We start from the raw sequence: 21,346 nt of genomic DNA, 5'->3' as shown, positions 1-21,346 counted from the left end.
CTTCCGGAAAACTATGACAATTATTATAAAACTGGCTGGATGCATTTCCATCTCCCCACATTCCTCAAGAGGTGAGCTGTGGAATCTTCAAGAGCAGCCCCACACAAAGCCACTTACAGTAGTCAATCTTCAAGGTCATTAATGGACAGACAAGATCTCACTGCTCTGAAAAGGATCCTGCACAATAAAAGATGCCATTGCCATGACCTTATAAGGCAGGACGTAGGAAAATCCCCCAGGGTCCAATTAGCTCCATAGAGCCAGTCACACACTCTCTGCCTAACCGACCTCACAGAGTTGTTTCCAGGATAAAATGGAGGATGGAGAGAACAATGTTGTAAGCTGCTCTGGGCTCCTGTCAGGGAGAAAATCAGGCCATAAATATCTAAGTCATCATCACGTCATGAAGAAGTGTGCAAGACTGCTCCGCTATCACGTGCTAGGCTCCTTTTAACCACCAGATGGCACAAAAATGCAAAGAAACATCTTGTTTCTTTCCACAAAGCCACACGCATGATCACCAGCGGCAACCTGAAATGTATTTCTGGCGTGAAAGCCTCCTGTACACTTCATCACAGGGCCAGTTCTTTTTTTTTTTTAAGTTGCTGGCAAAACAAAGAAGCAGAAAGTGCTGCTTTCACACAGAGATTGTATACAGAAGGTGAAGCCATTTAGGAATTTTTGTAAACGAGCACCCAACAAAGCCCCCTATAAATGTCTTCTTTAGCACATTTCAAGGGCTGCTTCTTCATTTGTGAGCCTTGTGGACTCCGCTTCTTACCTCCATTTCCCCCTTATTGTGGTTACTGACAAGGGAGGGCGTTCTCCACTCCACCTCACCCCCCAGTTAGGGTTGCTAAGCCCACCCTGGCATCCCATGCCAGACTAGAAAAGCAGGGACATGGGGGGGGCAGCCATCAGCGATAGCATGACATCACTTCCAGGAGAGCCCGGAAGTGATGTCATGCTTCTCTAGGAATCACCGGAAACCTCTGCTCTGCAGAGGCCACATCGTGCCGTCAACCCGACAGCCATTTTTTAAAGTTTCTTTTTCTCCTGCTGCTGCTCAGAGCAGCTGCGGCAAGCGGCTCCCAATCGAGGCTCGTTCACCGGCCAAGCAACCCATGTAGCCAGGGCTTTTTTTTGCAGCAGAAACTCCTTTGCATATTAGGCCACCCACGGCCTGTAAGAAGAGCCCTGTAAACTCCAGGAGGACTGGCTACATCAGGGGTGCGTGGCCTAATATGCAAAGGAGCTCCTGCTACAAAATGAGCCCAGCATACAGCCATTTGGAGCACCACAGAGAGCAGCAACCGGGGAGGAGCTGATAGGCACGGCCTGCCCCTTCTGTCGCCTCCTGGATTAAGGGTCAGATCCAGACTAGTTTACCACTTGTGCAAAGCACCAGGGGTGGAATTCTAGCAGGAGCTCCTTTGCATATTAGGCCACACACATTGAGGTAGCCAATCCTCCAAGAGCTCACAAATAAGAGCCTTGTAAGCTCTTGGAGGATTGGCTACATCTGGGGGCATGGCCTGATAAAGGAGCTCCTGCTGGACGTCCACCTCTGCAAAGCACTACTGTCAATGGAACACAAGATTCTACCACCACCCTCCCTGCAGCCCACTGATCTCCCTGAATATTGTTCTTGAGGGTCAGGAGGACTCTCAGGAATGGAATGAAGGTCAAACGAGGGGTGCGCATTGTTGGATTCTCTGGACTCCGTAAGACAGTAGCAGAGTGCTCACGGCTTTAACACAGCAAAGCTGGGACTAGGTGCGGCAGCAGGCTTACAAAGTTACACCAAGTCAGTAATCAGATCTAAAGCTAATAAGCAACTTCTATTAAAGGAAATACATGCTGGAGAGTGCAAGTAGAGATAGGGCTAGATTACCTATTCTAACTAACCAGATGGTGTTGGATGCTGGATGTGTGTCCAGCCCCTAGGGTGCAAGATGGAGAGATCATGCACCTTCTTTGTGTGTGTGAGAGAGAGGAAAGAGTGTCCAGAAGGAAAGGAAAGGTCCCCTGTGCAAGCACCAGTCGTTTCCGACTCTGGGGTGACGTTGCTTTCACAACGTTTTCACGGCGGACTATTTACAGGGTGGTTTGCCATTGCCTTCCCCAGTCATCTACGCTTTCCCCCCAGCAAGCTGGGTCCTCATTTTACCGACCTCAGAAGGATGGAAGGCTAAGTCAACCTGAGCCAGCTACCTGAAACCAGCTTCCACCGGGGATCGAACTCAGATCATGAGCAGAGAGTTCAGACTGCCGTACTGCAGCTTTACCACTCTGCGCCACGGGGCTCTTTGTGTGTGAGAGAGAGAGGAGAGAGTGTCCAGAAACAGAGGTGGAAATTGCCTCTAAGAGTAGCATTGTACTTCAAAGGAAAAGATCAGATAACTGGAAGAGAAGGATGCTCTATGAGTCCTGACCACTCTATGGCTGGGTACAGACTGGCAGCTTCACATGCACCAGAGGCGCACCAAACTGTGCCGCCAAATTCCAGTCAGACGCTCCCATGCAGTGCACCCATATATCGCATGGGGGGCATGCTTTAGCACATTCACCCAGTTGTCATGTGCCATCCCCTTACTGCAGTTTGGGTTTCTTTTTTTCCCTTACATTTTTAGTAGCCATGTGCTCATGTGCAGATATGGTCATGCACAAATGCGTTCAAATGTTCTGGAGTGGGACCCAGCCAGGGTGCTCTTGGAGGTGGCAGCAAACACTGACCCATCCTGGTGGTCCACCAGAACCCCACTTCTCCAGCTACTGCTTCTATGTGTCTTCCACCTCACCAACTGTGATTCTGGAAGCCAATTTTCAAATAACAGGAGGCTTGTGGTAGTTGTGGGCATTTTTTTAAAAAGGAGATTCATACTATAGCTCATTGATGGGATGGAGCAGAGAGAGGCAACTCTGCAGGATTTGCAACTTTCCCACAAACTTGGTGTACTTCCACTTCAAAGAAGCCTGCGCACTGGGCTGTTTCCAACCAGCTTTTCTGCTGGTGAAGAATGAAGGAAAAGGACTTCTTTAAGTGCCTGACATGGGTGCACTGAGAATTGTGGAACCTTCATGGACCAAAGCCACAGGGGATGTGGGATTTAGTATTGAGAACTGGGTGAGGCTGAGTGAAAAAGCTGGTTGGATTCAACCTCTTAAAAAATAGTAAAGTCTCTACCCAAAGGCGAGAAATAATTCTCACCTGGATTTACCTGTATGAACACCGTGAAGAGGATGACCACCGTTGTGGCTGCAATGAAGAGCTTCTTTCTTCGAAAGTTGGGGAGCAGGAAAACCAGAGAGAAGCAGATGGCACCTCTCAGCCCGCCATAGGCGATAATGAACTGGTCCTTTGAGGTCACGGTGTTCATGTGTGATCTGTTGATGATGAAAGTCAGCACAAGGACACCTGAAAGAAAGGAAGAGGGATAGCAAATCACAGAGAATGAAAGGAAATTAAATCAGAAGGTTTAAAGACAAAATAACCCCCACTGTGGAACAATCTCCTATGTAGAAATATTCCATTTACTATTTATTGTTATCACATCATATCAAAACCATAACCCAACGCATGTCTGGTTATGCCCTCACAAAACAGAGGGGATAACACTTCAGTTAAAGACCTGTGTAGATCAGACTGTTTTAGCTTGGTGCTCCAAAACAGGGGAGTTGCCAGGCAAGCCACAAGGGGGAGTGCATTCCAAAGATAAGACACAGGGTATAGATGAAACACTATGACCGATTCTCCACTAGCCTTATGTCGCTCTCACTCTCCTCTTCTCCACGGGGCTTCTATGGGATTTCACACTATCTGCCCCGGGGCTGCAACTCGCTCTGCCTCTTTCGCACAGCAAACAAGATCCTCTAAAAACCAGTTTCTGTGAAAAAGGCTAAGTGAGTTGCAGCCCTGGGGCAGATAGTGTGAAATCCAATGGAAGCCCCTCAGAGAAGAGGAGTTTGAGAGCAGCATAGGGATAGTGGGAAATCGGTCTATGTCTGGGGTAGTGATGTTCTGTATTCTTGGGGCTTGGAGGACATTTGGAGTTCTGGCCCTGCTGGTGGACCTCCTGATGGCACCTAGGTTTTGGCCACTGTGTGTCACAGAGGTCGTTTTCGCACTCACCTCCAGCCGGCGCGACCCCCCTCTTCACTGCGCAGGATCTGCGCGGATTTCGCACTAAATGCCGCGGAGCAGCCGGAAGAGCCGGAAACTCCCGGCGCAAAAGCCGCTCAAACGTAAACCACCAAAAAGCAGTTTCCGTTTGCGTGGCTTTTGCGACGGGAGTTTCCGGCTCTTCCGGCTGCTCCGCGGCATTTAGTGCGAAATCCGCGCAGATCCTGCGCGGTGAAGAGGGGGGTCGCGCCGGCTGGAGGTGAGTGCGAAAACGACCAAAGTGTTGAACTGGAGGGGCCACTGGCCTGATCCAACATGGCTTCTCTTATGTTCTTACCAAGAAACCCTGCCTCAAGTTTGTTATCATTTTGAGTGGGGGAGCCCATATTTGTGTCATGGGGGAGCCCAATGTATCTACCAGTGTTGAAAGAGACCTAGAGGTAACCCTGCCCATAAATCTTTCTCCCTAAGAAAAGATACATTCGATGTATCAAGTGAACTGGGTGTGCTCCCCTATGATACAAATGCTAACTGTTTAACAATGTGCTCTATGAAAAATGTGCAGTTGCCAGCGTAACCTATCATAGAGCTGGAAGGGATCTCAGGGGTCATCTAGCTCAACCTCCTGCATAATGCAGGACATTCACAACTACTCCCCCAACTCCCACAGTGACCCCTGCTCTATGTCCAGAGGAATGCAAAATGCCTCCAAGATCCCTAAGCCAATCCAGCCTGAAGGAAAATTCCTTCCTGACCCCAAAGCACAAAAACATTAATAGAATTAGAATCCACATCATGCAAGTCAACCAGACTTCAACTTTGAGGGAGACTCTTTTCTTTTTTTTCTTTTCCTTTCTTTTTTTGTTACACCGCCCAAGGGAGAAGATCTTTTCGGGTTCTGATTACCTAGTGCTCTCCAAAGAAGGCAAAAGATGACAGTGAAGCAAATATACGGCCAGCTCCATTCGTGATTGTCACCAATGGTGGAAACGCCGAGGAAGATGAAGATGAGGGTGTCGCTGACGCTGCTCCACATCTTCATGAAGTATTTAATGGTTGTGTGGGATTTCAGAGAGATGTTAGCCTCCACATAGCGCTTCATGCCCATTGCACAAGCAATGATTCTGAGAAGAGAAAACAAGGACCCGCAGTGCTATATTTTGTGATTCGTGGTGTGGACCCTTTTTATAATACAGGAAGATGTTAGGCAGAGCTCCACTTACGCTGGATCCTCAGTTAGGAGAATGTGAAATCACATCTGAACACATGAGTGTTAGAGACTCATCTGGGATTTTCATTTCAGTGTCTAAGGACCAAGTTATTCAAGAAGCTGGAGTTCCGAGACTAACACTCCACATGTGTAATTGGGCCCTTAAAAATGGCTTGCATCCCGTATCGTTGCAATAGCATTTCCACCCACATAGCCATAAGTGGAGTCACAGTGTTGTGGGATGCGCTAGGATTTCCCTGAAACTCTATGGTAAAAACCATAGAGCTCCAACCTTTTTGAGTCTTTGTAATCCTGTCACAGGCTGGTGGGCACAACCAGAAAGTGGCTGCCAACAGAGGAAATGCAGCCAACCACAAAATGGTTGCCACAGAAGATGGAGCCAACCACAAAACATCAGGGAATGAGGCTATACGTAATACTCAGAGTAACTTTTCGACATTTAGGGAAGGAGCTCTGCTTAACAGAATGCCTTTTAAATTGAACAAACGATTTAAAAATATTTTCTTGTTTACAGACAGCTTGTCTTCAGTCACACAGTGACAATGATCCTTGTGCTGTGGTGGAGGCAGCTGCTTATCCGCACACACAATCAGAAGCCCTGCTAGGCAGAAGCACCACCTGGTCTCTGCTCATGCTCTGAAAATTCTTGGCAGGAACCAGGAAAGGTGATGGCAGGCCCTATGGGTGCCAAGTTGGAGGACCCTAGGGTTGCCAATCCCCAGGTGGGGGCAGGGGATCCCCCGGTTTGGAGGCCCTCCGCCCGTTTCAGGGTCGTCAGAAAGCGGGGGGAGGGGAGGGAAATGTCTGCTGGGAAGTCTGTTACTCCCTATGGAGATTTATTCCCATAGAAAATCATGGAGAATTGATCCGCAGGTATCTGGGGCTCTGGGGGGGCTGGTTTTTGAGGTAGAGGCACCAAATTTTCAGTACAGCATCTAGTGCCTCTCCCCAAAATATCTCCCAAGTTTCAAAACGATTGGACCAGGGGGTCCAATTCTATGAGCCCCAAAAGAAGGTGCCCCTATCCTTCATTATTTCCTATGGAAGGAAGGCATTGAAAAGGTGTGCCGTCCCTTTAAATGTGATGGCCAGAACTCCCTTTGGAGTTCAATTATGCTTGTCACAGCCTTGATCTTGGCTCCACTCCTAATGTCTCCTGGCTGTACCCCCAAAGTCTCCTGGCTCCACCCCCAAAGTCCCCAGATATTTCTTAAATTGGACTTGGCAACCCTAGAGGACCCTGACATAGCGCTTCAGGGGATCCTAGAGCATCTTGCAATGTGGTGACATCACTTCCGGTTAGATAGCTAGAAATGACATCATGACATTGCAGGACACTGATTCAGTCCCTGCATTCCCCACCACCACTCACCAGAGCCAGGGTGGTCCACCAGAGTAAAGGTGGGTAGGAGTTTCCCTAGTCCCTGTGGATGTGGCAGCCCTACTTGGGATCAGAGATGTGGATTGGGGCCACAAGACTGGGGAAGAGGGAGTCAACTTATCCCACATCCCAAGTTGTTCCTTGATCAGAAATGCACCCCGCTTGAGCTGCTTGATGATCAGTAAGTGAAAAAAGACTGCTACCCATTATTATGCCTTCTTATTTGTCCTGCCAGGTACTGAAGCAAGCCAAGGAAGCCCTTTTCACTTTGTGAACTAGCACAGGAGGAAAAGTAACAACCACCACCACCACCGTTGAAGGCTCAATCCGTATCAGCCTCCCCTTCCCACTTTTTAGGGCTGCGTTATATATCTGGACTCCCATTTGCAGAACTCCAAGAATCATATGTTGTTTGCGAGTTTGCCCCTAAAGAGAAGCCTGTTGGGGTCAGGAGAAAGAAATTTGGTTGAGAACAGTCACGGGTATTAAGCAGAGAGGCAAAGACTGCAATCACCAGGTATGCATGGCCGGTCCCGTTTACACAAGTTAGATCACAAATCGCCTGCTATTGTCTGGTTAGGGTTGCTAACCTCCAGATGATGCAACAAAAGTGAGGGGGGGTGAGCAAAGTCACTGTGTATGAATGTCCAATCAATCTTGAAATATCAAAGATTTCAGGTTTTCATGGCTGGTAACATCATTAGGGTTTGTAGAATCTTTCGGGCTCAAGTGCCGTGTTCTACTGGAGAAAGTTTTCCTTCCAGACGTTTCGTTCTCAGCTGTGGAGAACATCCTCAGTGGCGTTGCAGCCGGAGCAGGCGCTCTGATCTTCTTGGCTGCTGTGCATTGAGAACATCCTCAGTGGCGTTGCAGCCGGAGCAGGCACTCTGACCTTCTTGGCTGCTGTGCATTGAGAACATCCTCAGTGGCGTTGCAGCCGGAGCAGGCACTCTGACCTTCTTGGCTGCTGTGCATTGAGAACATCCTCAGTGGCGTTGCAGCCGGAGCAGGCGCTCTGACCTTCTTGGCTGCTGTGCATTGAGAACATCCTCAGTGGCGTTGCAGCCGGAGCAGGCGCTCTGACCTTCTTGGCTGCTGTGCATTGAGAACATCCTCAGTGGCGTTGCAGCCGGAGCAGGCGCTCTGACCTTCTTGGCTGCTGTGCATTGAGAACATCCTCAGTGGCGTTGCAGCCGGAGCAGGCGCTCTGACCTTCTTGGCTGCTGTGCATTGAGAACATCCTCAGTGGCGTTGCAGCCGGAGCAGGCGCTCTGACCTTCTTGGCTGCTGTGCATTGAGAACATCCTCAGTGGCGTTGCAGCCGGAGCAGGCGCTCTGACCTTCTTGGCTGCTGTGCATTGAGAACATCCTCAGTGGCGTTGCAGCCGGAGCAGGCACTCTGACCTTCTTGGCTGCTGTGCATCTCAATGCAAAGCAGCCAAGAAGGTCAGAGTGCCTGCTCCGGCTGCAACGCCACTAAGGATGTTTCCCACAGCTGAGAACGAAACGTCTGGAAGGAAAAATTTCTCCAGTAGAACACGGCACTTGAGCCCGAAAGATTCTACAAACCCTAATCTTGAAATAAGTTAAAAGCTTTCCAGCCTGGATATCTCCCAGAATCAGAACTGATAACCAGGCAACAGAGATCAGTTCCCTTGGAGAAAATGGCTGCTTTGGGTGAGGAGATAGCTGAAGATTTGGGGTATAGAGTCTGAGGATGGCAGGATTTGGGGAGGGGCCTCAGCAGGGTATAATGCCATACAGTCTACTCTCTAAAGCAGCCATTTTCTCCAAGGGATGATCAAAACAACTGGAACTGGTGTAATCAACGGAAATAACAGAAAAACCACAGGAAGCAATGAAATTTACATGGAAACGTGTAGAAATACGTTTTAGTGCAAGCTTAAATGAAACTTAAACAAAACAAAACTAAGGAACACAAAACTTTCAACATTTGAATTTTCCCACACAGTCTTTCAGCAGCCCTGTAAATCGGCTTCCTTCGAGAAGACTCGGTTGTGGGTGAAAGCTTTTTTCCTCAGTGCCCGGCTTCTAACGAAGCGGAGAGAGTAAAAAAGGAACCGCTTATGAAACTTCTCACGGTTTCAATCACTTCATCAGCCTCCTTCTCCCGAGAGCCGGCAGCAACTGACGAGAGCATGCGTAGACCCATGTTGTATATTCTAAGAGGTTTTGGATTCAGGATAGGCACAGTACTGGCCTCTTTAAAACCATACACTTGAGTGTTTTGAGCTAAAATTGCTGCAGAAAGAAGGGCTTGCTGGATATCAAAATTCAAAATTAATTATAAAGAAAATAAGAGCAACTGGCCATCTTAAGAACAGCTTGCTGAATATATTATAGAGGGCTATAGGCCAGCAAACTCCAGAAGGCTTGAGCATCTGGTTAAATGAATCAGTTGGAACTGGTTCTAGCTCCTATATGAAAAATATACACACTTAAGTGTCTTGAAGTGAATGAAAGAAAAGATGTGGCAGAAGAATATTAACATTTGGTTGGTACTAGTGGCTGTTAAACCTGGAAGAAACACAGAAAGGCATTACTCCCAAGGAAGTCTACTGATGAAATGGGCCTGTATCCGGGTGCTCATAGACTTTTGTTGCAACATGGGAATGTTAAAATTGGACCTCTATTACAACATGGTATGCAAAATTTATAATATGAAGTATTAAAATATATGAATGGATATTTAAATTGGACCTTTGTTACAATATGAAGTATGCAAAATTTAAAATGTGGAGTAATAAAATATATAAAGGTTTTAAATGGTTTTAATAATTTTTGTTAATCAACATATCACAGTAGTTGTTTAATTTCCATTGCCTGTTCCATTAACTGTGATCTCTTTTTCGTTGTTACACGTTCTCAGTGGTTGCGGTTTCAGCCCCATTCAGTTGAGCACTAAGCTCCAATGTACCGTACTTACGCCACGATACCCGAGAGATGGAGCATTTCGGCAGTGAGGTAAGACAGGTAGCTGTAGAGGAAGACGAAAAGGGGCTCAATCACAAGGATATTCTTGGTAAAGCGAGTGGTGAAGGCCGCTATCATGCCGAAGAGGAGGCCGACCAAGACTCCCCCTATCCCGACCACAAAAAATTTCCCAATTCCTGCAAACACATCCGCCATTTTGATCGACGGCATTTCAGCATAGGAGCGAAACAGCTTGTACAGGACCTAGAAAGCAAATAGCAATGAGAGTGGTTAAAGGCCAGGAAAGAAGTTAAGGTTACCAACTTCCAGGAAAGACCTTGGGGATCTCCTGGTATTACAACTGATCTCCAGATGACAGAGGTCAGTTCACCTGGAGAAAATGGCTGCTTTGGAGGAGGAGGAAGAAGAAGAAGTGGTTTCAGCACTGACATGCAAATGTGTGTGTGTGTGTGTGTGTGTATATATATATATATATATATATATATATATATATATATATATATTACATTCACTGTCCAAACCTGCTCTGAAACATGCGCGATCATTAACTGAATAGCCCCAATTAGCCTCAGATCATGGAAGCTATGCAGGGTCGACCATAGTATTGGCATGGGAGACCACCAAAGAAGACTGGGGCTGCTAAGCAGAGGAAGGCAATGGCAAACGCCATGTGGTGGAACTTCATGGGGTCCCCATGAGTCAGTTGCAACTTGACAGCCCTAAGGTATAGTCCAAGGGTGGCCAAACTGTGAGCCACCTGTGGCTCTTTCACACATATTGTGTGGCTCTTGAAGCCCCCACCTCCCCATCAACTGACTTGGGGAAGGTATTTCTCTCTTTCAATCACTTCCGGCAGCTGGCAACTCGGTGAATGCATTTAAAGTTAAAGTTGCTTTCTTTCCACCTCTTCCAGCCTTCTCCCTATCTATTTTCCTTCCTTCCTTCCTTCCTTCTCTCAAACATCTGTCATTCATGTATTGCAGCTCTCAAATAGCTACCGTTTATTCTACGTAGCTCTTACATTAAGCAAGTTTGGCCACACCTGTTATAGTCCAAGATAAATGGAGGGGGAGTGGAATTTATTTGTTTTGTGTAACCCGTATATCTTTGTAGTAAGCTCCTTGGGGTCCCTTTATAGGAGAAAAGTGGATTCTAAATATTTACATCCCTTGGGAGAAAGGCAAGGATAAATAAAATAAAAAGTCTGGTAACTCTACGTGTTAGGAAAGGTCTTTCTGCCTGAGACCTTAGATGCGGTCAGATTTAGTATCCATGCAGCATCCTAAACCCAAGCCCTCAAGCTCTACTTACAACTGTTACAGCATCATTGAGGAGAGATTCTCCAAAAACCAGAATGTGAAGCTTCTCGTTGACATGTATCTCTTCAAACACGGACAGCACAGCAACGGGGTCCACCGCAGCAATCAAGCTGCTAAACCAGAGATTGTGGAGCAAGGATATATCACGCAGCTGGAAGGTTTCCACTTGGCATATCCCATACAGCGAGAAGCCAATCCCAAAGACGTTCCACATGGTGCCCACCACAGCGTACAAGAGGATTGTCCCGATGTTCTCGAAGAAGGGGCGACTGGGCATGAAATAGCCAGCATCCAAGACAATGGGCGGCAGGAGATAGAGGAAGAAGATATCGCTGTCCATGACTGGAGGGGACTTGTCATTTAGACCATAGATGATCCCTCCCATGATGAGGCCCACAAAGATCAGTAGGCAGCTTTCGGGTACCACTGAGGGTAGTTTTTCAAACAGATGGAAACCTGCCAAGGCCCAAAAGCAACACTGTTATAAGATCATAAGACTGCCACCATTTCATCCATCTAAAGGTTTATTTCCCCATATCCCATGTTAAGGGGCAGTTATAAGTTCCAATGTTATGAGCCCCAAGGCACAGAGTGGTGAAGCTGCAGTACTGCAGTCCAAGCTCTGCTCACAAACTGATTTCAATCCCGGAGGAAGCTGGGTTCAGGTAGCTGCTGAAGGTTGACTCAGCCTTCCATCTTTCTGAGGTCGGTAAAATGAGGACCCAGCTTGCTGAGGGGAAAGTGTAGATGACTGGGGAAGGCAATGGCAAACCACCCTGTAAAAAGTGAAGCGACATCACCCCAGAGTTGGAAATGACTGGTGCTTGCACAGGGGACTACCTTTACCTTTTTTATAAGTTCCAACAGAACTGTGCCATTAACAAACCTACCGAGAGTGGAGTTCTCAAATGGCAACTGTGTCTTTAAAAAATAAACTACTTGTGGTCTTTTTGTTATGACCTAACAGCAAAGGATGGAATTCAGAGCTGGCCCAGCTTCCTACTTATTATGATCTTGGAGTGTTCTTTAGCTTTTTTACTTGTGCTAAGTTCTGAGTTTTTAACCTTTTCTTTGTGTTAGGTTAACAGCAAACAATGGAAATGTTAAGAATTCAGTTTTAGCATTTTAAGGAAGCAATTATTGATTTGTGTTTGTGGTATATTGAACTAGTCTGGATTATGATTGTTCAGTAGCTGTGATCTTGTCACAGTGGGTGGAGGATGTCTTTTTCTTTAATTCCATGTCGGGAGGATCTGCTGCTTAAAAAAAGACTCACATACACACATCCCAAAATAGGTAGGGTTGCCAGTTTGGGGAGGGGAGGGACCTCATCTATAGAGTCCACCCTCCAAAGCAGCCATTTTCTCCAGGGGAACTGGATCTCTGCAGTCTGAGGATCAATTGCAACAGCAAAAGATCTTCAGGCCCCACCTGGAGGTTGGCAACCCTAGGAAGGGTTCTCATATTTGTCCAGCAATCTGATGTCGCTGACCATCTTTGGGTTCTCATTAGAGACATCCGCAGGGTATAAATATCAAAATGAATAAATGACGTTTCAGATTCTAAGCAAGTGTAGTTTTTGCTATGGGCTGATGGTAAAGATGAGAGGGCCGATCTGGTGGAAAAATATATATTGGCAACCCCATCTGAGCAAACCCCAGGTCTTCAGATCTCAGACTGCGTGTCTATAAAGTGACCAGAATTCACATTTTCATAGCTGCCCATTAAATACCTTGAAGGCAATATGGACAGTTCTGCATCATTTTTTTCAGGGGCCAAGAGTTTTTAGTGTCTTTTTAAAAGCTCTGTTGATTGTCCATGTTTCCAGCAAGCTTTCAAGGGCTCATAATCAAAGAAGGCCTTATTAATTATAAAAAGATTCCATTTTTAACACAGGCTGATCACTCATCCCTCAAATGAGTGGAAAATGTCAATACAGCCTTCTGAATCCCACCCTTGGTACATCTGGCTGAGACGGACAGCTAATTTGTGCATCTGAATAATGCATGAGAAAAATCTTTGCAGCCTCCTGGGAGTGGCGTGGCTATTTTATAAGTCTGGAAGGGGCGAGATGGCGTTGCGGGAGGAGGACTTTTAAAGCACACTGGTTGAGGCCCACTGTGGACTTCTTTTACCGAACAGCAGTTTACAGAGCAGCAGACTGCAAGATAATCTAGCATTTGATAATATCGACCTAAGTGTCCCTTTTTATCACAGATTGTCTCTTTTTGTCTGGTCCCCATATCCGGTTGAAAGAGCCCCATGGCACAGAGTGTTAAAGCTGCAGTCCTAAACTCTGCTCACGACCTGAGTTCGCTCCCCGGCGGAAGCTGGGTTTTCAGATAGCTGGCTCGAGGTTGACTCAGCCTTCCATCCTTCCGAGGTCGATAAAATGAGTTCCCAGCTTGCTGGGGGCGGGGGAGTGTAGATGACTGGGGAAGGCAAACCACCCCGTAAAAAGTCTGCTGTGAAAACGTTGTGAAAGCAACGTCACCTTGGAGTCGGAAATGACTCGTGCTTGCACAGGGGACCTTTCTTTCCCATATCCGGTTGAGGTAGGGCTGCCAATCCCCAGGTGGATTTGAAACTGCAACAACCACTGTGTATAAAGCATTTCAAGTAATCATGTGATACTATGAGATTTTTGTATGCCTCAAGAATTATTTCAAGCTTCATTTCGGTACAGCCTGCGTCTGAAAGCACAAGATATATTGACACAGCAGAAGTTGGAATCTTTCTTTCAGCAACCTGGATTGGACTGCTACTTTATTTGTGGACATTGAATTTGAACTAAGTGATATGTATTCTGTATTTTGAGAAAGTTTATGAATATAATGAGCATACAGAAATCTCCATTTTATATTTTTTTTTATTGATTTTAACTACAAAGAAAAGAAGCACAAGCAAAGATGCATTAAAGAAGGGGAAGGGTGGATAGAGAGTGGGAAAAACAGAAACAAAGAGAAATACAAGTATATCAGTTACAGTTCTACCTCCAAATGGAATATCCCGTTCTTTCTCCCCGCAAGTATAAAATTCTCCCCATATATTTTACCAACTTTATCTTTCATTATAGCTTTTTAACTAAACTATAGCTTAAAATACAAGTCCAAACAATTTTTCTTCAGCACATATAGATGTAAAACAAACAAACAAACAAAAAACTGAGCAAGTCTCAACACAAAACTGGCTGGCTACGCTTAACCATATTGCAAGCACAGACTAACTTGTTAGTTTATCAATATCATCATTAGAATAAACATATGCAATATCATGAAGGCACAGACTAACTTGTTAGTTCAGCAATATCATCATTAAAATAAACATATGCAACCAATATCTTTATCCTTAACAAGCTAAGAATAAAATATACTAACTTGACCATCTCAATATTGACAGTTTCTCCAGACAAACCTACTAAGAGCAGATCTAACAGATTAAAAAATAGTTGTGTTGTCTGCCCTCTTAACAATTGATCCAAAATTAACTGTTTATTTTTCTAACATTTTTGCAAAACTTTTCCATCCTTAGAATCTCACTTGACCTTTTAAAAACACATATCAGTTCTTATTAAAAATTCCATATTTAGATACCCACAGAGGAAACAACAATTCAAAGACCATTATTCCTGAAAAATTTTTACGTCTTGATTTTGCTGCTTAACTCAATCATATTGAAAATGCAAACTAGCTTATTAGTTTACAATATCATCATTAAAATAAGCATAGGAGGCAAATATTTTTATCTATTAAGTGCAGATCTACCTAGTTGTAAGATAATTATGTTGTCTACCTTCTTAGAAATATAGTCCAAAAATCTCACTTAGCCTTTTAAAATCATATATCAGTTCTTATTGGAAATTCCATATCCGACTGCCCACAAGAACTGCCCAGTTACAAGTTAATTACATTGTCTGCCTTCTTAAAATTTAATCCAAATTAACTATTTATTTACTTAAAATTCTTTTCAAAACTTTTCATTCCTTTAGCTTTTATATCCATATTACACTAGAGGAAACAGCTTAATGTAACCCAAAAAATTCACTTTGCCTTTTAAAATCGCATGTCGGTTTTAAAATCGCATATCAATTCTTGTTGAAAGTTCCATATCTGACTATCCACAGAGAGAGAGAGAGTTCAAAAATCCTTCTTCCTGAAGAATTTCCGCATCTTGATTCTTTGGCTAAAACGCACCTTCTCGCTCCTTAATGCAATCCTGCCTCTCAGTAACAGTAGAAAGAATTCCACGCCATTTGTTCCTCTCAGCAGAACTTCAATCAGTCTCGATTTCCGGTCTTGCTTTTTAACTGCGCCATAAGGTTCCATTTTGGTTTTCTTTTGTTCATTTCCCAGCGGATCACTCTCCCCTTCCAATTCAACAGACGTCACCAGGATCTCTTTAACACTCTGCTCATGTAGATTTGAGATTTCGCTAGCTTTCAGCATCGACGCTCCCATTTGTTTTTTAATCAACTCTGTTAATGAACCAAGTTCCTGCTTCAGAGAACTTGTATTACATAATATGTCTTTTTTATAAAACATTTCGCTTGGCAATGCTATTTTTCTTTGTCAGCAAACTCAGTCTATTAATCCAAGTTGAAAAGTAGCTCAAAGATCCAGTTAGTCCGTCCCTCCAAATCTCCTCCAGCTGTGATTTTGAATATTATCATTCCTATTGCAGTCAGACGACGGAGACAGCTCTCTCTAGAATATATCTTGTTTTTGTTCAGACCATATTGCAGCCAAATAATAGCCTCTTTAACACATGTCCAATTATAATCTGGGTCGATTTGAGTATCTGTATTCCATCTAATTCAAAGTGTTGCCAATGCTTAAAGTTGCTCTTTAACTTTTAGAAGCCTCATTCACCGGAAAAGTAGGAGTGTAATCGACCTCTTTCCCTTCCTTTGCACTGACCCGTTTGTTGATATGTAAAACGATGTGTATTGAAAGCACACTTACTTGTCAAGTAGAATTGCCGTACTTGGGGTAGGGAAGCGATACATCAGAAGCTTATTGAAGGGAAAGAAAGAAAGCGTTCGGGCGTTCATCTTTTCCTGCTGTAATAGCTATCGTGGCGGTGAAGCTTTGGGGCATGCAAGAAGGATAGGAACAGCCTCCGCTAAGCCCTGGCTTCCTGCAAAAGTCCCATGCCGAAAAGAAACCCCTCCAGGGTTTCCTTACGGGGGTGTTGCGTCTGCGGCACCCCCTTCAACCGCCTGATTCGCAGGGGCTGCAGGAGGTCGATCCGCGGACCCCCCTGAGCGCAAGGCGCCATAACACGAAAAAGCCAGCATACAGAAATCTCATAGCATGATTATTTGAAATGCTTTATACACAGTGGTTGTTGTTGTTTCAAATTATCTGTACGCTGTGGTTTCTCGTTGTGTTTATTCCCCAGATGGGGGCAGGGGATCCCCTGGTTTGGAGACCCTCCCCCTGCTTCAGGAAAATCAGAAAGGGGGGGGGGGATTTCTGCTGGGCACTCCATTATTCCCTATGGAGACTAATTCCCATAGGGTATAATGGAAAATTTATCTGTGGGTCTCTGGAGCTCTGGGGGGCTGTTTTTGAGGTAGAGGCACCATATTTTCAGCATAGCATCTGGTGCCTCTCCTCAACCCCTCCCCCCCCCAAAGTTTCAAAAAGCTTAGACCAGGTGGTCCAATTCCATGAGGCCCGAAACAAGGTGCCCTATCCTTCATTATTCCAAATGGAGGGAAGGCATTTAAAAGGAGTGTGGTCCCTTTAAATGTAATAGCCAGAACTCCCTTCAGAGTTCAATGATGCTTGTCACACCCTTGCTCCTGGCTCCACCCCTAAAGTCCCCAGATGTTTCTTGTGTCAGACCTGGCAACCCTAGATTGAAACTATGTCCCTTTTTGGTTTGTATTTCTTGAGATGCCTTTTTAAAAATGTTGTTAGTCTGAGCTAGAAGAGATCGTCCGGGAAGAGATGAATAGGGGATGGATGTTCTCGGACAGTATGGGGTGTAGAGTCTGTCATTTTAATAAAGCGCAGCTGCTGTTCCTAACCAATTCTTGACTAGGTCAATATTGAGACTGGAGAGCCCCAGAAACAAATAAGCATTTCTGAGCCAATTGTCAGACTGCTAGAATTTTGTTATGTTATCTTTAACCTAAAAAACAAACACCATCTTGGTTTTGAAATCCATAATTAGACCCTTTTTCACTTTCCTGGGGGATTCATAGGCTAGTAGACTTTCTCAGCAGTGGCAATAAAATGGCTCCTTTTCACAACAGGCAGTATTGTTGGCCGTTGTAAACCAACACAGATGATTCACACAGCCCCGTAGGATGTTGTACCCCTTCTTTAGCACCCCTAACAACACCCTACGGTGCCAGCTTTTTTGCAAGGATTGTGGAAAAATATGTGTCAAATGCTTTCAGAGTTTAACAAAATATGCTATGGAAACAGTTGGGGGGTTTTAGATCGGGGTGGGGAACCTCCATCCCGAGGGGCGTATGCAGCCCTCGAGGTCACTTGGTGTGGCCCTCTGGGATTGCTGGACCGAACCGAGCCATGTGGCAGCCTCCCTGGGGCCTGACTGGCCAACAAGGATCATGGAGCCCAGCTGTGCTGTGCAGCAGCCTCCCCAGGGCCAGGCAAGGATCAAAGGGCCCAGATGTACTGTGCAGCAGCCTCCATGGGGCCCGCCTGGCTGGCTGGCCAGAATTGATGCAGGGCCTGGAAAAGGTACTCTCACAGTTTGGTTTGCACTTGACTATCCCAGATGGTGTGGCCTAATATGCTAATGAATGTGCGACCTAATATGCTAATATTAGGGGATGTGGTCTAATATGCTACTGAGTTCCTGGACCTATGCATTTGCCTAGGGCGGTGGGCCAGGTGTGTGTGTGTGTGCCAGATTAGGCACTCCCCACATTACTTCAAATAGAAACACAATTATTTGCATTAATTTTGCTGACCTGAATCATTCTCCCTCGGTGGAGCACTGTTTTTAAGTTGATAATTTTTATGGCCCGCGAATGATATTATAAATATCCATATGGCCTTTGGCAGAAAAAAGGTTCCCCACCCCTGTTTTAGATTATAATCTGCCCGTAGATTCCAAAAATCTTTAAGATTCAAAAGATCTTTAACATGTAACAACAAATTCGAGTTGCCAACCTTTTGATGGGGCTTGGAGTTCTGGAATTACCGCTGGCCTCCAGAGGGCTACAGAGAACAGTCCCCATGGTAGAAACAGGGCTGGCCCACCCATTAGGCAAATTAAGCATTTGCCTAGGGTGAAGCCACAGCCAGGGCACCATTTGGGTCTTCCCACCCACCCTTGTTCCTGGGGAATCTAAAGCGCCCGGGTGTTGAAGCAGCGCGGTACGCAAGCACAGGGCAGCCAGTCAGACCAGCCAGCTCCTGTGCTTGTGTATGAACTCCTGCACGCTGCCACTGCTATTGCTGCCAATCTTGCCACTGCCAATCTCACCGCCCCTCTTGCTGCTACCGCCCTCACCACCACAGCTCTCACCCTCACTGCTGCATTCACTCGCATGGCCCTGGAGTTGCTGTAGTGGGGCAGTAGTGAGCAGCAGGCGGTCATGGTGGGAGATGGGTGGCAGAGGGCACCGAGGAGGGTGCTGGGGCGCCTGGTGTCCCTGGGCAGAAATAGCAGTTTCAGAGGGGGAACTCTGTGGTATACCACAGATCCATGATCAAATCCTTCCCCAAATTCCACCCTCTGCAGACAATGCCCCTAAATCTCCAGAATTTCTCAAGCTGGAACTGGAAACCCTATGGATCCATAAGAGTATTCTAGGGTTGCCAGTCTCCAAGTGGTGGCTAGAGATTTCCCAGAATTACAATGGGTCTCCAGGTTATATAGATTCGTTCCCTTGGAGAAAATGGCTGCTTTAGAAGGTGAGCTCTATTGCAGGGGTGGCCAACGGTAGCTCTCCAGATGTTTTTTGCCTAAAACTTTCATCAGCCCCAGTCATTGGCCTTGCTGGCTGGGGCTGATGGGAGTTGTAGGCAAAAAACATCTGGAAAGCTATCGTTGGCCACCCCTGCTCTATGGCATTCTGCCCCACTGAGGTCCCTCCATGCCCCAAACCACACCCTCCCCAGGCTCTGCCCCAAATCTTCAGGGATTTACTAATCCAGATTTAGCAACTCTAATAATTGGGGGGGGGGGGGGGAAGCCACACAATTTAAGAACATAGGAACATAAGAGAAGCCATGTTGGATCAGGCCAATGGTCCATCCAATCCAACACTCTGTGTCACACAGTGACCAAAAAAACCCCAAGTGCCATCTAGAGGTCCACCAGTGGGGCTAGAAGCCCTCCCACTGTGCCCCCACCAAGCACCAAGAATACAGAGAAACACTTGCCCCGGACAAAGAGTTCCAACAATACACTGTGGCTAATAGCCACTGATGGACCTCTGCTCCATATGTTTATCCAGTTCCCTCTTGAAGCTGGCTATGCTTGTAGCTGCCACCACCTCCTGTGGCAGTGAATTAAAGTAGCAGCAGTAGAGATACTAGTATATGATTCTGTTTCATACTTATTCACATAATATAGGGATACAGCCTAACTTTGAAACTAACTCCAAAGTTAAGTCTGGCTGATCTGAGATGAAAGGATATCCAGCCATTCATGGAACCAGATATTTCATTTAGACCAACCAAGCCATCCTACTTCCAGCCAGAAAGTCCACAAGAACGTAAGAAGGGTGTGGCTGGATCAGACCAAAGGTCCAGCCCAGCCCAGCTTCCTGCTTCCAAAGTAAAAGATGCTTTAGGAAAGCTTTGAAACACAGCACAAATTGTCTCCAATATTTAGAGTTATACTGTCTCAGAACCCGGGCTTTTTTCTACAAAAAGCCCAGCAGGAACTCATTTGCATATTAGGCTACACCCCCTGACACCAAGCCAGCCGAAATTGTGTTCCTGTGCGTTCATAAAAAAAGCCCTGCTCAGAACATACTGTCTCAGAACATTTAGCTATCATGGCTTTAATTTTATTTATTGTACAGTTGTTGTTTTTTTGCTTTCCAAGTGTTTTAGAAATAATAGAGGCAATTAGAACAAATCATCATCATTATTATAGAGGTGGCCAAAGTGCTGCTTAGAAACCAGATGTGGCTCCTTCACACGTATTGTGTGGCTCTCGAAGCCCCCATTGCCCTGATGACCAGCTTGGAGAAGGCATTCCTCTCTTTAAATCACATTCCTCTCTTTAAATCACCAGCTGGCTTGGAGAAGGCATTTAAAATTGAAGTTGTTTTCTTTCCACCTCTCCCCCCTTCTCCCCATCCTCCTTCCTTCCTGCTCTCCGACATCTGACGTTCATGTCTTGCTGCTCTCCAACATCTGACGTTTATTCTTACATTAAGTAATTTTGGCCACCCCTGTTGTAGACCTATTCTCCACAATCGTAGACATTTATTTAAAATATTTATTGCCTCACCCATTCATGAAAAAATGCTGAATATGGCTCCCAACCTCCCAACCCCGATCTAAAAACTAAAATACAGCTGGCAACAACTGTAAAAGCCGTGGAATAAAAAGCGAAAAGGAAGCGGCAGATGGGGACTCGCTGTCAACGAAAGGCACATTGCCCCAAGCCACCATTTAGCAACTGCACCATCTGCTGGAGTTACTTTCCCTGGCTCAAAGAGTCCCTCTGCCCAGAACAGCAAAGACTGGCGCATACCTATTTTGGCCAGAGAAGCCAGCATGATCCACAAGGTGATCTCAAAGGGCACCTGGACATGCTGGTAGTCCAGGGAGAAGAAGAGCGGGTGAGCTGTGGACTCGTTCCATTGGCCTTGGTCCAGGTCGAAATCCTCAAAAGACTCCAGCATCACAGAGTCCTGGAAGGCAGCCGCTACTGGCAGAGTGAGGAGAAGGGAAGCAGAAGCTCTCCCAGCAGCCTCCCTGCCAAGGCTCGGTCTCTCCATTTGCCTGTTGCAGCAGCTCTCTCTCTCTCTCTCTGCCTGGGGAAGTTTGTGGCTGGCCACTGCCCGGCTTTTAGTTGCTTCTGCTGTGTCCCTCTGTGTTGCGGAGGCTGCGGTGGTTAATGCACCCTGCCGCCCGCCTGCTCTAAGGGATGCTGTCAATTGCACGCTGCACGTTGGGTGTGAGGTCAAAAGCCACCACAAGGGACCATGGGCTGACTCTCCACTGGATTGAAAATGCACCCCTGATTCAGCTCCAGACCAACGCTCCCTCTAAGCTGCAGAGTCTTTTGAACAAAAATTCTACTTTGTGAGTTACTGCCGTGAAAGTTGTGAGTTGCTGGCACCGAAGGTGTGAGCTATTGCATCAATGAGTGTGCTCTGGGGTCATCCTTCC

The 21,346-nt window shown here is 46.0% G+C and overlaps 1 protein-coding gene across 1 annotated transcript in view; it reads right to left on the bottom strand.

Moving 5' to 3' along the window:
• The window catches only part of LOC132578958 (sodium/hydrogen exchanger 2-like), a 53,920-nt gene extending 32,870 nt beyond the window's left edge, over positions 1-21,050 (bottom strand). The window contains exons 1-5 of the mRNA XM_060249116.1: positions 20,706-21,050; positions 11,002-11,465; positions 9,683-9,933; positions 5,030-5,247; positions 3,222-3,418 (exon numbers count right to left, since the gene is read on the bottom strand). Of these exons, the coding sequence (XP_060105099.1) occupies positions 3,222-3,418; positions 5,030-5,247; positions 9,683-9,933; positions 11,002-11,465; positions 20,706-20,952 (1,377 nt within the window). The 5' untranslated portion in view covers positions 20,953-21,050. The remainder of the gene's footprint in view (positions 1-3,221; positions 3,419-5,029; positions 5,248-9,682; positions 9,934-11,001; positions 11,466-20,705) is intronic.
• Between the last annotated feature and the right edge of the window lie 296 nt (positions 21,051-21,346).

The sequence above is a fragment of the Heteronotia binoei genome, chromosome 11, assembly GCF_032191835.1.
Source record: "Heteronotia binoei isolate CCM8104 ecotype False Entrance Well chromosome 11, APGP_CSIRO_Hbin_v1, whole genome shotgun sequence".
NCBI classification, from domain to species: domain Eukaryota; kingdom Metazoa; phylum Chordata; class Lepidosauria; order Squamata; family Gekkonidae; genus Heteronotia; species Heteronotia binoei.
This window is presented reverse-complemented; position numbering and strand designations above follow the sequence as displayed.